Source organism: Tympanuchus pallidicinctus, unplaced genomic scaffold (assembly GCF_026119805.1).
Source record: "Tympanuchus pallidicinctus isolate F22 unplaced genomic scaffold, pur_lepc_1.0 scaffold11, whole genome shotgun sequence".
In the NCBI taxonomy this organism is placed as follows: domain Eukaryota; kingdom Metazoa; phylum Chordata; class Aves; order Galliformes; family Phasianidae; genus Tympanuchus; species Tympanuchus pallidicinctus.
The window spans coordinates 1,302,886-1,319,860 of NW_026294627.1; the positions used below are offsets into that span (position 1 = coordinate 1,302,886).

At 46.8% G+C, this 16,975-nt stretch overlaps 1 protein-coding gene across 1 annotated transcript; it reads right to left on the reverse strand.

Annotated features, from left to right (window-relative positions):
• Positions 1-371: 371 nt before the first annotated feature.
• CLNS1A (chloride nucleotide-sensitive channel 1A) lies at positions 372-11,619 on the reverse strand. Its single transcript, XM_052670375.1, has 7 exons — positions 11,453-11,619; positions 8,423-8,559; positions 6,547-6,654; positions 5,540-5,650; positions 5,046-5,219; positions 3,306-3,390; positions 372-980 (listed from the first exon to the last, which is right to left on the reverse strand). The coding sequence occupies exons 1-6, from the start codon at positions 11,569-11,571 to the stop codon at positions 3,323-3,325; spliced, it is 717 nt and encodes a 238-aa protein (XP_052526335.1). The 5' UTR covers positions 11,572-11,619; the 3' UTR covers positions 372-980; positions 3,306-3,322.
• Positions 11,620-16,975: the final 5,356 nt, after the last annotated feature.

Consider the following 16,975-nt stretch of genomic DNA (forward strand, 5'->3'; position numbering starts at 1 on the left):
CAGGGAAGGAAAACTCTTCATTTACCAACTTCATTATGTTGAAAAAAAATTTTCAAGTCAGTCAGCTTCAAATCAAAACGGACAACATTTAGTATCAAACTTCCAGGGGGAAAAAAAAATAAATTTGCTGCCATTGCTCCAGCACAAAAACATCACCAAGCAGAGAGAAGTGAAACGACAGAAGCAGAACAAACCTCTCAGCACTGTAGAGACATTTGGCCCTAATATTCTCACATGTGGGTAAACACTGGAAATGGCTTCACTAATTTTTTTTAATTATTCTTTTAGAGAGAGCTAACAAGCCAATGGATGCCAGTGTCAGAGTTGCCAGAAGCTTGCTGACGTAAAGGACTGAGAATGGCAATGCAGAGTTGACTGTGAGATACAAAAATCTTAAGTTTATTTAACAATGTTGTTAACATTTAATACAAAGACAAAACAGTTCTCATTCGAAGGACTCGAGAGATTTCATTCCATCTCCATTCTACTACCCAAACTTTGCTCCCAGAGAATTCAGAGGGACAGCAGCGAACCAACAAAAGCAATTACTTGAGGGGCATTACCTTTAGCTTTGCTTTTAATTCATGGCTGACCTTATTTCCTTCCATTTTCACATGGTAACACTGCCATTCTATTCCACTTACTCAAAGGTACAAAAATATGGAGAATTCCAGGACAAACTACGATTCTGCTCTACTTACACTCTTCTTTCTGAAGTCCCAGAATTCCTACAAAGGCTTCTTCCAAATGACCCCTGGTTAGCCCCAATCAAGGGTTAGATGGGAGAGAATTCATTTGTTTTGCTTTTTTTTTGTTTTAAATAACCCCATAGTGGTCACAAATGTCAAACCCTTTTTAAACATATATAAAAGCATTTATAGACCTTGATGTCTGAGCTTGAGTCATTAAAGATTAACTGCCAACAGTCACTGCAACGCCTTCAGTTCTACAGCTTACTCTGGAAGTGCCACAAGAAGAATCTGAAAGATACAAGACACCAAAGTTTACATCATTGGCATTAATCAGTAAATCTTTACATAGAGCAGCAACTATCCATTGGTCACAGCCACAGACAGCAGTTCACATCAAATGCATTCATTTTTGGAACGGCTGGGCATCATCTTCGCCTTTGACAGCAGATCTGAACTCAGACCAGCTGAGAACAGCGAGCACTTGGGGTCAGCTGCTGTGTGCCTGTGCCTGTGAAGCCCCCTCCCAGCACACAGACACAGCACTGCTCAGAACAGCCTCGTGATGTGACAGACAAAACACCTCTTGTTAATGAGCGCTGCCCATGTCTCGCATCAGCAAGTCTTCCAGGAGCTTCTGCAGGCAGCTGCCACATCTCATTTGGGTAATGAGCAGCGACGTGCACCAGCAGCACCCCACAAGGACACTGCTCTCTGAAGGACCACCAGCAGGACGTCCTTGCCAATTGTTGCTGCAGTTCAGGAAGCTGAAAGGACCGAGCTGCTCCACAGATTACTGAGAGTAACAGCAGACTCTTTGCCCTTGTTTTCAGGACGTGGAAGCGAGCAGCCTTCATGCTCAGGCTTGTTAGGATGATGAGCACAGGCCTAGAGCTGTTCCTACGTCACACCTTCTGTTAGTTCTTGCTGCAGTACAGCCTACAGTTTCGAGCTTCCTTAAATTACACTGACTCAGGGAGGTGGATGGTTGCATTTAAAAGCTTCTTCAGCTCCTGAGCTGCTGCCTCGGTGTAACACCTGATACAGCACGTGCAGATGTCCTGATCCATCCTGATGGGGATCAGCTCCATCCTGAGGTCAGCAGCAGCTTAGTAGCAAGCCAAAGAGCTCTACCCATCCACTTCTGGCAGTACTGATCTCCTGCAGCCAGCCACCTCCCAGGGTGAGCAGCAGGGAGAATCCCACCGCCCACAACTGCTTCTGACAGTGCACTGTATGCTCTGCTAGGAGACCAATCCAAACCACTTCCACCTGCATCGTCAGGCTCCCCAGAGATCTGCTCCCAGCCAGAACCCTGAACCTGCTTAACTTAAAACCAGCACAACAAGCACTCAGATCTGAATTTAAAACAGATGGGTATTCTTATTTTTAGCTTGAAAAACCATGGGCAGAAATAATCTTGGAGACAGCCATCAGAGCCAAGCTTTTCATTCAGAATCCAGGAGTTGCAACAACCACAGCTGAAGAGTTTTCTTAATTTCATAACCTTATTTCATATCAAATAAGGCAGCTGCTCAGACGTAGGGCAACCAGAACCTAGACTTCATTTGGAAGAGCTCCTACACCAAATAATAAATACTAATTGAGGTCCAATGGCAGCGCCTGAGATTAAGTGGGTACTCGGAGCCTTTCAGAACCTCAGGAGTCCAGCAACAAATTAAAATAAGGAACGTAAGAGGGGAGTAGATGCACAGAGTCTCTCCATAACAGCCTTTTTCAGAGCTGCAGACTCTTCCTCAGTACCACTATAATCTCCAACTACTTCTGACCCGTTTTCACTGACTTTTTTCAGCTTTCTTCCTATTTCTGTCCTTTTCTCCTCTGCTCCATTCCTCTTCCCCTCAGCTTTTCGCAGTCTGCTCCACAAGTTCTTTCTCTGGCATTTCAAGTGGGACAATGCAGCACTGCTGGAGGAGGGGTAAGATCACATCCCCACTGGGCTCTGCACTCCCCAGATAAGTTGCTTTTCCTCTCCCATCCAGCACTAGCCAGGAAACAAACTCTGTAATGCCACAAGAGGAGTGATGCTGGTAGGCACTTGGGCACATCAACACCTACGTAGGGTGCTGATTCTCCATAGTGCACTTTTGACCACAGTGCCACCCAGGGGGCTGGATAGGTTCAATCAGGAAGAGTTCCTGCTCCACTTAGAGTGAAAGAAGAGATGGACTTGTGGTGCTATGGATCATTCTGGCCCCTTGAAAGCCCTGGGAAGTCTCAGACACTAAGGGTGAAATGATGGATACTGAGGACAGTAACTTCCTAGTACTGCCTCCAAAATTCATATATCAGCATCCAAAAACATTCAAGATGAGACAAATTTTAACCTACTGAAGAGCTGACTCATCTTCCAGACACGCATTCCCATACAGAGTGATATTTATACAGTCAGTTTTGGACACCTGTGTGACAGATCACTGAGCATCTTTCCCATACCTGCAACAACTACAGCGACCTTTTCCTTCTCTATGTCACCATCCTTCTGATACCACAAGGCATTTCCTGCAGATCTGCAGTCACTTCCTTTACACAAATTAGAGATGAAACACTCTGCAAGACTGAAAAGCTTTGCTGTCAGAAGACAGAAGAACTTACAGCAGCATACGTCCTCCTCAGTGATCAACTTCTGCATCTTCAAATTGCCCTGCAACTGTTGGTGCAATGTCCACCTCCATCCCATCTGGAAAAACAACACAGAACAGCCAAGGCTACACAAAATGCAGGCAGGACAGCAGGTGTTACCACACAGAAGAGAGTGAGTGCCCTCTGCTGACAAGAGATGATCAGAGCAGGAAACGCCTCGATTGAACTTCAGAAAGTGGCCTAAGACACTGATGTGCTCACAAGCCCATGGCCTCACTTCAGGTGTACCTGCAGGTTCCTTAAAGAATTCACCACTTCCTGCAACCTCGAGTCATTCTATCCTATTAAAGGACTTCAGCATCAGACTTAAAAGAATTTTTAAATTAAAGTTCGGTGTTACGAATGTGATCCCTTTAAATAGCTTTAGTTGGGCTCAAGCAGAAAGAGACCAGATTTCATTCTGAAACTGCCTTCAGCAGCCAGCAAGTCGAGAAAAAGGAAAACTGCCCTGTGTTAGATAGCAGGTCTGGAACTGAGCAACCCTGGGGATACAAATAAGCACAGAAAACCACGCGGCGGTACCACAGCAAAGAAGATCAGGATGGCTCATCAAACTTATCCAGATGGCTCAAAGATAAATGACATAAAAGACTGATGTTCACTTCTATTTTAATTCTCACGTGCCATTAACACTGTCAACTGAAAGCAGGGCACAGTGTTGGCAAACAGTTGTGTGCATTTCCATACGTCAGCTCTGACCAGTGAGGAATGTGCAGCAGCTTGTTTCATAAAGGAATTTGAGAATAGCTTTTAAGATTGCCAAAAAATTCATCAGCTAATGTTTGCAACACCATTTTCAGTTGATAGAAATACACTACCAGCCAATTTTCAAATGGCACGTATAGAGTTGTGATCAGAAAATCAACTCATCTCTCTTTACCAGACTTCCCTAAGGCCTCTCTTACCAGAGCACAAGATCCTTTGCTTCAAACCACACCACATTCGTGCCGTGGCTTTTTGGCAGCACGCACACTTGTGAACAATTGCCAAGGATGGAGTACAGGAAGAGCAAAATTACATCAAAAATCCCTGATGAACACCTTGACAGCTCACTGAGAATTGCAACCATTGCTGGCGAATGAAGCTGATGCATTAGTTTCACAAAAACAAGGTCAAATATGTCACTAGTTTTATGTTTTTCTTGTTTTTCTTAATGTTTTAAGAAAAATATTATGTAAGCAACAAGACACTTGAATTTTTATTAATGATGTTGTGTATATTACGAGAGTTGCTCCAAAAGGAATGCCTCCTCTTGTACTCTGTTGGCCCACAGTGTCAGAGCTGCACGGTGGTGGTGTGGTGAGGCAGCAGAGGTTGAACCTTCCCACAGATGTTCCATTATATTTTGCTGCATTGCAACAGATGGCAGCAGAGGGGCAGCGTGACAGAGTGGCACGTGACACAGCAGTGCATATGAAGCAAAGGTGACACTGAATTCCTCCATGCAGAAGAAATGGCACCCACTGACAATCTTTACCACAGCAACCTTCGCTGCCCACAACACAGGCAACGTACTGCATGCAGAACCACTGCCATTTTTACAACCCATGGCTGTGAAAAATAAAACCATACATCCAGTATGGTTTGCCATCACCCACAGCACAGTAGTCGCTCAGTCCTGGCATTCACGGACACCAGAGTGGAGAACCACTGCTCTCGTGCATTCTTTAGGAAGAGAAAAGAGCATCTTACCTTCAAACTCCCTTATGGAGTCTTCTGTTCTCACCCCGGCCATGTTGTACTGACTGCTGACAGACTGGGCCAACATGCCCTCTAACCTCTCCAGTGTGGCCTGACCTTCTGCTGTTAGATGCGACAGTCCTTCCTCATACGTGTAAAAGCTGGGGATGTCGCCCTGTTCCAGCTCTGCAGGACAAAGGCACGTTTATCAGACCTACACTGAGGAGTCTGGCTCAGAAGGACAACACACACTCGTGCCAGGATGTTCACTGCAAACAGCTTATGAGAATCAGAACATTTTTTGCTGAATTCCAGCGACAGGCCACACTTGGTTAGAGATCTGTGGATTTCTGTGTTTTATACTGTGCCTGTTGCACAAGAAATGCTTGGGCAACATGAGTAATACACAGGGAACAACTTAAAGAGATCAAAACGTTCTCCTAACAGACAGCACACAAGTTGTACCAGGTACCCAAGGTATCTGGAAAGAAACAACTCTTACGAACCGCGGGCCTCAACATCGTACTCGTCGCCTTCGTAGTCATTGTCTGAATCCTCATCTTCTGGGTCTGGGTGCAGAGCTTGGCATTCACACATTGCTGAAAACATGGCTTCCACTGCATGAACAAAACAGAATCATCTCAGCAAGCAGCCCAAAAGAAAGACACCAGTAGTTACCTTCTAGTGCTTTCAGTTGGCTGCTGTGAAGCACAAGTGCTCAGTAGGGCTGGCACCTCTCAACTGAGGAGCGGGGAACCTGCAGCTCCACCCAGCAGCTGGCAGCACAGCTGGACTTCCAGGAACCACACCTGCAGAATCAAGCTCCCATCTCAGCTAGGAAGTGGCAACTTCAGCTAAGATGCTGGTAGAAGCAGCTTCTTACATTGCATTTTACTATTTGCTCTGCTTGCATGGGTTGAAAATCAGAAGTCTGATCTGACATTAGGGCCTGGCACACTCTGAAGTTATGAAGTCACAACAGCTGGTGACCAGACGTGACATGACCAATTCTGAAAACATAAGATACTAGAGGCAGCAGTACCAAAAACACATCAAGGCAGTCAGCTGCAGAGATTCAGAGAAAAACCTTCTTTGTTTTTCCATTAATACTCCACGGGCAGCAGCAAGAAATTCTGGAATGAGTGATGAGAGACTTTTATTTCAACAGAATGGCCACCGAGCTCACACTCATCATCCAACAAGCCAGCAGCCAGGCCAGAGAAAAAAAACTTCCTAGATGCAGCCTGGTGCTCCATGCATGCTTGCACCATGTCACTGACAACAAAGGCTCAGCAGAGGCAACGGCAACAACTCAGCCTCTGGTTACCCTCCTCAGGATCCCCTGCAGTAGCTAATGCATCACATTCCTAAAACGTGGATCCAACTGAAAGCTCCCCACAAGACAAGAGATGATTGGCTCCCAGTGGCAGCATCCAACATCAGACACAGTGCTAAGCAGACACTGCAGGACGTGCCGTTCACAGCGGGTGCAGCACAGCTTCCCTTCACTTACGGGCCGATTTGTCGCTGGGTACGAATCTGAATTCTGCAATTGGTTCGACGTCGTCATCGCTGTCTTCCTCCTCCCCTTCAGCCATGGGGGCCTCCTTTGTCTCCTCCTCTTCAGGATTAAAGAGAAAAATGTTTATTTTGTTCAAAAAAAGACAGGTTTTGCCTTTAGAATCATAAGCAAATCAGGAACCTGGGCACAGTCTGCGACAAACCCGCTCCCATCCATGCTGGATACAATACATACAACAAGGTCCTCTCACAGCAGCCTGGAAAAACTTGCAATGCACACAAGAACTCTGTTTTCAATTTGAGGAGCCAGGTTTTCTACAGTGTTCACGTAATCCAGAATCCTTATCGCTTACCCGCAGAGAGGTTGAGGTACATATAAAAATCAGTAACTTCTTAAAAGTCTTAGATATCAGGGATCCCTAGCACTGCTGCCATCAGATCAGCCTATTTCCAGTCTGGCCTCTCACAGAGGACTGACACTGACAGAAGGCCACACTCAATTTCTCGTGTTCTTAGCAAACCAGCAAGGCAATGAAGCAGAAAGTCTCCTCACAGCCCAAGTCAGCTGCGGGTGAAACCTTGCTTCCTGATTTCTGTGCACCACATATTTGAATAACTGAGCAAAAACACGACGTTCTACTTTCTGTAAAAACAAAATCCACGCAGAATACAGCTTGCAGCTCATCCCTTTGTGGCTGGGGAGGTTGAACCGACAGCCTCAGAACTGCGTGGTTACTTTCTACAGAACGAGAGGACTACAGTAAGGCTGTTCCACAAAGAGTGCCTTTCATTACAAAGAGAACTGGCAACATGAAGAAGCCAAGAAGCTGCCAGCCTGCAACCCCAAACAATGCAGTGTCCAAGGAATTCACCCAATCCCTTTGGAACTGAGCTCCCCAGGCTCAGCTTGCTGCTGCTGCTGCTATGTCCAGCTCTTTGTTTTCAACCAAGTCAACCCCTGCCTGCCTTCTTCTAAGGCTGAGGATGAGGCAAACATACACAAAGAGCATTACAAAAACATCCGAGGACGAACAGGACGTACCCTGCCTGACTGAAATCAAGACTCCTGCAGCCTACAAAGCAGAGACATTTCCATATAACACTACTCAGCAGTTAAAATCCACAGGCCAGGGGCAGACATGAGAGCTGAACACTCAGACTCACCCTAGCTGGGCACCTACCGTGGCCAGAATTCTTTCATATGTCAATCTATTGAGGTTTTATTGAGGTTTTAGGAGCTATCACAGGAAAGATGACATGTTTCCAAGCACCACTGTAACAATTGGAAACTGGAAATAACATCTTTCTTCAGGCCTGCTCAAGACTTAGCACTCATTGCTCTTCAAACGATACAGCAGAGTTGATGAGACTTAAAAACATTAAAGGGTCTGGCAGAACTGGGAATGCTATGAATATCTATTAAGCTTAATAACATGAATTACTGTCTTTCTTTTTTAATGAAAAAATAAAAGCAAGATGTAGGAGAAAGTAGAAGTCAGGCTTCCAGGCTAATGGGAAACAGCAGGAACTCAGGAAGCCTGAGCAGAGGGTGGAAACATTAGCATAAATCTAATGAAGCAAAAATGATGCGTAAGCACAGGAATCACAGGGAGGCTGCAGCAGAACAGAGTGGTTTGAAATGGCTTTAAGAAAGGAGAGAACCTGCTTCAGTGACCCTGGCTGTACCCATTCACGTGCTGGGATACCAAAGAACACTGACATAAACAAGGGTAAAACTTCAATGCCACAATAATGATCTCCCACTTCTTACAAAAAAAGGAAAAGATATCGCTTGAATTAAGAGCTTAAGCTTTAAAAACTAGAATTTGTTCCCTTTTTGAGGAAGGGATCGCACTGGTGGGGCTTACCTTCAAACCTGGCATTCACCATGACGTACAGGTGCTCCCAGGGGTACGCATTCAGGTCCCTGGAGACAGCATGTAAGCTTATGGTGGGATAATCCAAGGAGAAGCCAACTCCTGAGTTTTCCAGCCATGACAGACGGCTAAAAAAGAGGGAAAAAAAAAAAGAAAAAGATAGGAAAAAAAATCACCAACAGAAGTTAGAAATCAAGAGAAGAATAAAAGGACCCGACTCACACCTGTAGGAAACCAAACCAAACCCAAGAAGTGAGACGTTCTGGGGAATTACTGAGCTCATGAGCGATCCCTCAACTGCCTCAGCACAGCCTTGCCACAGCGTATCTTAAAGCTGAAGGGAAAGGCCATCTTTCCTTACGGAATGTGAACCTGAGCACCTCAAGCACATCTCAGCTTCACCCCATTTGGATGGAAGACTGAATTTCTCTCCTTACTTCTTCATTTCCCACTCTCTGTAGATATCCACCATACCAAAGATGACTACAGAGATGCCAGAGCATCGTTTGCTGCTCTAATTATCAAACGTTCTCAAATGCTCAGTATTTTGGCACCGCTCTCAGACAGCGGGTTTGGATTTTGGGCAGTGCAGTGTGGAGCCAGGGCTTGGGCTCAGTAATTCTCGTGGGACCTTTCCAGCTCCTTCCAACGCCCCATATTCTGTGATTCCGTGAGAGCAAACAGAAACACTGAGCAGCAGAAATCAAGGACAAAACCAGTGAAAAGGTCCCAGACTGTTCCTGGAGAAAACCTCCGTCTGAGAGCGGTGTCCCAGTGCTTCCCTCCATCACTCAGGGCACTCATTGCCCTGGGCAGCCTGCTCCACGTTCACTGCCCTCTGGGGCACAGCCTTTTCCTCACAGCCCCCTGACCCTCCCTGGATGCAGCTCAGTGATTTCACCATTCACAGATACCCCAAACTAACTGTGTTTGGCAGCTGCTTGAAAGATGCTGATCTTTGTGACATCTACTGAAATCAAGTTTAGAAGGAAACTCCGCACCATAGCCAGCAAGAGCAGATGCTGTGCAAACAGAAGCCATCGTATCTGCAATCAAGCAGCTCAACAAAACAGTCACAGAATCACAGAATGGCCTGGGTTGAAAAGGACCACAATGATCATCCAGTTTCAACCCCCCTGCTATGGGCACCACCAGCCCAGGCTGCCCAGAGCCACATCCAGCCTGGCCTTGAATGCCTGCAAGGATGGGGCACCCACAGCCTCCTTGGGCAACCTGTTCCAGTGCCTCACCATCCTCAGTGTGAAAAACTTCCCCCTAATATCCAACCTAAACCTCCCCTGTCGCAGTTTAAAACCATTCCCTCTTGTCCTATCACCATGCACCCTTGTAAAGAGCCATTAAAATTGAAATTCCAGACAGATTCCCCTTCAGCAGGGATAAAACAGCACTAACAACTTCCAGTCGCTTGAAAGTCCTCAAATAACACTAAGCACTTCAGGAACGTCTCAGTCTGAAAGCAGTGTGACAACTCAGTTCTCTGTGCTGCAGAAATGCATTCAATTTACAGAATCACAGAATGGCCAGGGTTGTAAGGGATCTCAAGGATCATGAATCTCCAACCCCACTGCCACATGCAGGGCCACCAACCTCCACATTTCATAGCAGCCCAGGCTGCCCAGGGCCCCATCCAACCTGGCCTTGAACACCTCCAGGGATGGACGGGGCATCACAGCCTCTCTGGGCAGCTGTTCCAGCACCTCACCATTCCCTCTGTAAAGAATTTCCCCCTGACATCCAACCTCAATCTTCCCTCCTTCAACTTCAGACCATTTCCCCTTGTCCTGCTGTTATCAACCCTTCCAAAGAGTTGATTCCCCTCCTGTTTGTAGGCTCCCTTTAGGTACTGAAAGGCTGCAGTGAGGTCACCTCGCAGCCTTCTTTTCTCCAGGCTGAACGAGCCCAGCTCCCTCAGCCTGTCTTCGTAGCGGTGCTCCAGTCCCCTGATCCTCTTTGTGGCTCTCCTCTGGACCATCTCCAACAGCTCCCTGTCTTCTTTGTACTGGCGACCCCAGACCTGGACGCAGTATTCCAGATGGGGCCTCACAAGAACAGAGTAGTGAGGGTCAACCACCTCCCCGTCCCTGCTGGCCACCCCTCTTCTGATGGAGCCCAGGATACCATTTGCCTTCCAAGCCACAAGGGCTCACTGCTGGCTCACATTAAGCTTTTCCTCTACCAAAACCCCCAGGTCCTTCTCCACAGGGCTGCTTTCAAGGACCGCTCCTTCCAGTCTGTATGGATGCCTGGGATTCGTCCGGCCCAAGTGAAAAGCTGCATTTTGCTGTGTTGAACCTCATCAGGTTCACCCAGGCCCATCTTTCCAGCCTGTCAAGGTCCCTCTGTATGGCATCCCTTCCTTCCACCGTGTCAACTGCACCACATTTAGTGCACTTTTCAAAGAGTACGGAAAGTTGTATTGCCTTAATGAACAAGCTGGGGTTGGTTCCGAACTTCTAAAGAAGTCATAAATGGAATCATAGAACAGCTTGGCTTAGAAGGGACCTTAAAGCCCACCCAGCCGCCCCTCACCAGCTCAGGCTGCCCAGGGCCCATCCAGCCTGGCCTTGGGCTCCAGGGCTGGGGCACCCACAGCTCTCTGGGCAGCAGTTCCAGGGCATCACCAAGCTTCTACCTAACACCTAACCTGAATTTCTCCTCTTTTAGTTGAAAACCGATAACTGAAGTGCTCAGACAGCATCTCAGTTATCGCCTTTTGGAACACGTTAACCAACGCCTGGTGACCACGTGCAGCACCCACAGAATTAACACGAGAAGCGGCTGAGGGCCCTCGGTTCGTTCGGCCCTGAGCACAGCGGGCTGAGCCAGGCGGCTGCGGCTCCTCACAGCGCGAGGAGGGGCAGCGCTGAGCTCTGCCGCCCCGTGAAGGAGGGCCGGGGGCTGCGAGGGAAGGGCTGCTCCCCACACAGCTGCCCCTCAGCGCGCTCCCAGCGGCCTACTGCCGCGTCCCCACAGCCCTCACCCGCCAGCAGCCCCGCGCACCTCTCGGCGATGTAGAGCGTGCCGGCGCCCAGGCTGCGCCCCGCCAGCACCGCTTCCGTGTCGGGCTGCCGATGGCGGACACCATCAGCCGGCGGCGGGAACCGCTTGAGAAAACTCATGGCGCAGCCACCCCCTCCTCCTCCCTCCGCCGCCGGAAGCAGTGGCTGCCGGAAGCGGAAGTGCCGGCGTTGTCGGGCCGCTCTGGATTTGACTCTATGGTGCAGGAGGACCGTGCATCAGCGCCGCCATCTTGTGGCCTATCGCGTGCTGTCGTTGGCTGAGAGAGGGGAGGGGAGGGGTAAGGGGAAGGGAGGGGCGGGGAGGGGAGAGCACTTCAGGGCTGGCAGAAGGTTGAAGTATCTTTGTGAGGCCGTTCTCCAGGCACCTCTTGAATGCTGACAGACTTTTCCATCAAAATACTGAATGCTTTTCCTTCTCTGGATTTTGGTGCTTATAATTTTGGATAGCAAAATGCCCCAGCAGAATAATCTGGAAGAAGAGAATGTATGAAGAAGCCAGGGGCAATGAGAACACCAGGGGTTCTTAGTGAGCACTCTGCCACTCCTACCCATTTAGGATTCTAATTAAACCGATAATTACTCTTCATAGAAACAACGACCTTGGCAGAAATCAAAGCATCTTCAGTAATGAAGTGACATTTAAACACTGCAAGAATTGAGATGGGAAGAGATGAGGAAGCTGAAGCTTCTCAACCATCTTCACGTGTGTCGTGCCAAGGCGATACCGAAGTGCTCACCAAGAAACAGAACAGAACAATCTGTCCCTGAGCACAGCCCAGGCAGCAGCTGGCGGGGTGAGGTGCAGCTGTATGAAACGCCCATTCACTGCACTCAGGGATTAGAAATCAGCATTTCTGCTCGCTCGTCCCGCGTTCCCTGACTGGACAGTCCACGTCTGCCATGGAGATCTGTAGCTCTTCTGTAGCCAGCTGGAAGTTGTCACAGCTCCTTCCAACGGTTTTATGTGAATCTTCCTGCGTTGCTCGAGTGGAATTAAGCCCCTGTGGTGGAGTGATACAGAGTTCATTTCTCCTCCTGCACACAAATGCATTTTTAGTGTGTCACGGACCACCCTTCCAGAAGAGGACAGGTAAAAGCGTGGTTTAAGCCTTGAGGTTGAGAGGTTGCTTTTGAGGCTAGGAGGAAAAAGCCACATTCTCCTGGTTTACAAGATCCATCTACTTCATGACACAGTGCCAAGTCTTGAATCTTAAGGCAGTTTAGCACGAGTAGGCAGACATTCCTCTAAGTTCACAAACGGAACAGAATGGCACCATTTGAAAGGTCTTTTCCTCAGCTTTAAGAGCTTACAAAAGCTACTTAGCATTCACCCCCACACTGATGAGTGAACGCTGGATGTCCAAAAGGGATTTAGACATGTTTAGAGCCAGGAGGGATCAGCCAGCACCCACCCAGAGTGGCAAAGAGCCATCTTAGCACAGCACACAGCGCTCACCGTGCCTGATTCTCTTCACTGCTTGCACAGCGCTCCAGCATTCAGTGCACGATGATCATCATCACGCTCAGTCCGTTGAAAACACAAATGTAACTTTGGCATTTCATTTCAAGGAAGAGGATGGAGCTCTCATCGCTACAGGAATGCGCCACAGCCTGGCTCTGACCACACGTGCATTGGGAAAAGAAAAAGGATCAGCAGGCTTCCATGGTTAACGCTGAGAGAAATCACACTTCTCCTGGTTCATGCTTCTCTCCCTGATTTCTTCCAGTTAAGTTACGTGATGTTGTCAGTGTTCATTGCCACACAGCTTCTCTGCCAACATACATTTAGTCTTTACTAAATAAAGGAGCCTAGCTCCTCTTCTTAGTACCACATGGAAACCTCGGGGATGTCTGCTAGCAAAGCCGAGCAGAGGACTCCATGGCCATGGCAGGAAGTACTGCTAAGTGCTGGGTGGGCCCTCACCTTCAAGAATTCACCACTGGCAAATAAAAACCATGCTGTAGCCTCAAGCAAATGCTGAGTTCCATCCTCGCTCCTGGTTTTTGTCAACTGACTGCAACATCGCCCTGAAGTCAGGATTAAAAATGATGAACAACTGCAAGAATAATTCCATCAGGTCTTCCTCATTGTCAGTCAGAGCTGGGCAAGGAGAGGAAAACTGGATTTTAACAAAATTACTGCCAACCATGAATTCTCCATTCCCATGGCAGCCGTTGAGCCACTGCTGGGAAAACGCAGCAGCCATTTCTTGGTGCTTATGTTGAAAGAAATCCCTCCTGGATGGAGGTGACCACCATGAAAGAGCACTCGTTGCTTCAATACACATTATACTTTGTACATCCAGTTATTTCTTTTTTTTTTTTTTTTATTATGACAATTTACATGTCATATTTATATGAAAGAAATGACAGTAGATATTATAACAAAAACATTATGAAAGAAAAGTTACACAATTAGGCCTACAAGCTATAAAATGGCTTCAGGCCCAGCTTATACACAAAGAGTTCTGACCAGACTGTAGTGAGACAACGCTGAACAATTCATTAACAAAAATATTGGCACCAGCCTTAACATTTTTTTTTTTCTTTTTTTTACTTCATTTACAAGGAATACAGTATTTAAACAGTTGCGTACTGCAAATCTAAAAACATGAGCTGTTATTAAACTGCAGTTAACCCTTTGAGCACTGAGGCCACCACGACTTCCGTTTTAAAAGGTTTTAATGCATCGTGTTTCGCATGCTCGTGGTATTTCTGGCGAGGGGGGGGAAGGACAGTGACAGCACCACCCAATTTATGTGCAACAACGACAATTCCAGTTTTTTCAACATCTCTCTCCCCACCTCCCGCACACACAGTGTGCGTCCCCTCGGTCCTTTCCCTTTGATATTGGAGCAAGTCACGATGGAAGAGATTTAACAATCGAGGTTCAGGACTCTGAAATGCACGGGTTAAGCTCTGCACAGAGCTCGGCTTGCGGGACTTCTAGAGAAAGAAAAGAAAAACGAGGCCAAGCGTGAACGAGAGTGATGTTAAGGAACTCCAGATTTCTCTGTGAACGTACGAACAGCACACAGGAGTAAGACAAGACTGTATTTCGTGTAAGCGTGTCTGAGATTTTAACCTATCCGGCAGTTTCGATCTAATTGTGACAGGAATTGGAGGACAGCCGTTCTGCTAGCAATTACCTGGTCTACGCTATCTGGGACTGTGAATACACCCAGCGCTTGTCTAGCATCCACCTAAAACTCTGCTCCTATTTGAGAACATCATCACACTGCCAGCGGTGACATCAGGTGTTTGAATCAGTTGAATGCCATCTCATGGCTGCCGCAGATCTATGAAGCAGGGCCAGCAACTAGCAACCTGACTGGCATGAAAAACAAATCGTGTTAATGCAGGTTAGGGGGAGGAGTACCATTGTAATGAATACAGCATAGGCATCAGATACTGTACAAGACTTTAGAGTCCATATAATGAGTATGAAATGGAAAAATAAACAAGCTATATAGCTCTATGGTTTGATTTCCTCTTCTACCGCTAACTTGAGTAGCAGATCTGTTAAGGACTTTTAACTAACAAACGGTGCACTGGTAATGAGGCCTATTGCATGTTTTAGTAAAAGGACTTTATCCCCTCAGGATCATTTAAGTCAAGTTCTGACAGACTAATCTAAGTATCACTAATCAGTTTAGTCGTGTGGGACGTAAGAAGAGGAACATAGGACAAAGGAACCTGCGTGGACTCCAACCAACATCCCCAAGGCAAACATTGTCACAGTGCTCTACTGATCCTAATCTTCTCCACGCCACGCTGTGCTGGTGGAACTGCTCTCAAGGAAAGAGACTGTGAACAGCTTTGCCTGTTGCTCTGAAGGTCACGATGAGAAAAGGGGGTGTCAAGATGATTCTCCACACGGAGACCTTCCATTTGAAGTACAGTCTTTAAAGGGCAAATCAGAAGCAGTTTTCAGGCCTGTCCAAGACCCATCTTGCAAATTGCAAGGGCTTGCATCCGCATTTTCCCATTCTGCTTCCCTCCACCCATTCCCCATCTCCTGTTAATGGAAAGAGCGTTCCAACAGCAGGAGAAACCAACTCGGTCTGCACCTGGGGAACCAGTGAGACTGACTATACACAAAGTGCTGCCAAGTGCACAAAGTAAACCAACTGAAGGAATAGAGCAACTCTATCTTTCAGTTTTCCTTAGTAACCTTTGGGGTTATACGTAGCAATAGTAGATCTATTTGCAGACACACCTGCCTTCATCAAGCACGTGTCCTCTCTAACTTCTGTATCATCATCCCCTCTCCTGATCACAAGCTCAGGTGCGGAGTGTCAGCATTTACAAAACGACAGTCAAAAACCCAAGCTGTGGGACTTGCTTTTAATCGCAGTTATACCTGGAGCCTTTACACCACATCCTCAATTATAAAAACTTCTTCTCTACTTAAGAGTGTCCTATTCTTTCCTCCAGAAGCTGTACACATTTCTTTTTTAAAGTAAGTGTCATACTAAGCAATATACATCTTCTGCAATATACAAAATAAGTTAAATTATTCCAAAGCACTGGGACAAACAACTCCCAAGCACACGCTTCTGCCATTTGGAACGATCTCATGAGTTATACCTAACCTAAAATGAGAGCTTGGTAAGTGATGCACGTTTTCAGAAATGACCAGTAATCCTCAGTACCCCGACTGCTGTGTGTCCAGCTGCAGGGATAAGCATTTCTGAAGCCAGTGTTCCGTGAGATCCCCAACTCTACAGCATCGCAAAGTGGCCACTGAGGATTGCAATTGCTTCAATATATGCTGGATAATAAGTTCTGTTTCTGTTGTTGTTGTTGTTTCATTTTCTCTCTTCTGACATATTGATATCGTCCCTACCCCACTTGTTCTAGAAGGGGAGGAGGAAAAGATCCCAGGAAACGCGGGCTTCATGCCGCACATTGCAGACAGCAGTCCTAACTGCTCCCATAGATGGTTTAAACACTAGAGGAGTTGCAGTGCTGTGCTCTTTCTGCATGAATTGCTGGAGATCTCCCCACCATATCCAACAGATTTTGTTTTCCAGAAAGTTACCGTTTGAAGACATTTGATATTTGTACATACATTTATACACGAAAGGATTTTATATACCCAGTGAACTGAAAGCAAACCTAAATACATATCCAAGGCTGCAGGTTGGATGCTTAACACGAGCTTGTGGATAGCATTCACTGCACACGGACCAAAACCAATTCTCAAGGCCCATGCGTTGCCATTTTGAACTAGATGACACAAATCCCTTGCCACCAAAATTCCTCATTTACTTCCCATGGAAAAAAAAAAAAGAAAAATGATGAAAATAAGAAATTTGAAACAACTTGCTGAAAGTTTCGACCAGGCCTTCCTACTGCAGAGCATTGAAAACCAAGCTGTAAGCACCTGAAAACAAAGCTGTGCAATGGACACCCTGACAATGGACTACTGAAACCATTGCACAGATACCAAACAGCTCAAGTGAGAAGCATGAAGACAAACCAGGAGAAGAGCACTGCT

Bases quoted from the DNA above. Each gene is read 5' to 3' on its own strand.
- CLNS1A (XM_052670375.1), bottom strand. From the start codon at position 11,571: ATGAGTTTTCTCAAGCGGTTCCCGCCGCCGGCTGATGGTGTCCGCCAT. The intron at 8,560-11,452 runs GTGCGCGGGGCT...CCTCTTTTTTAG, and splicing joins ACGCTCTACATCGCCGAGAG to CCGTCTGTCATGGCTGGAAA. The intron at 6,655-8,422 runs GTAAGCCCCACC...TTAATCCTGAAG, and splicing joins GGTGAATGCCAGGTTTGAAG to AGGAGGAGACAAAGGAGGCC.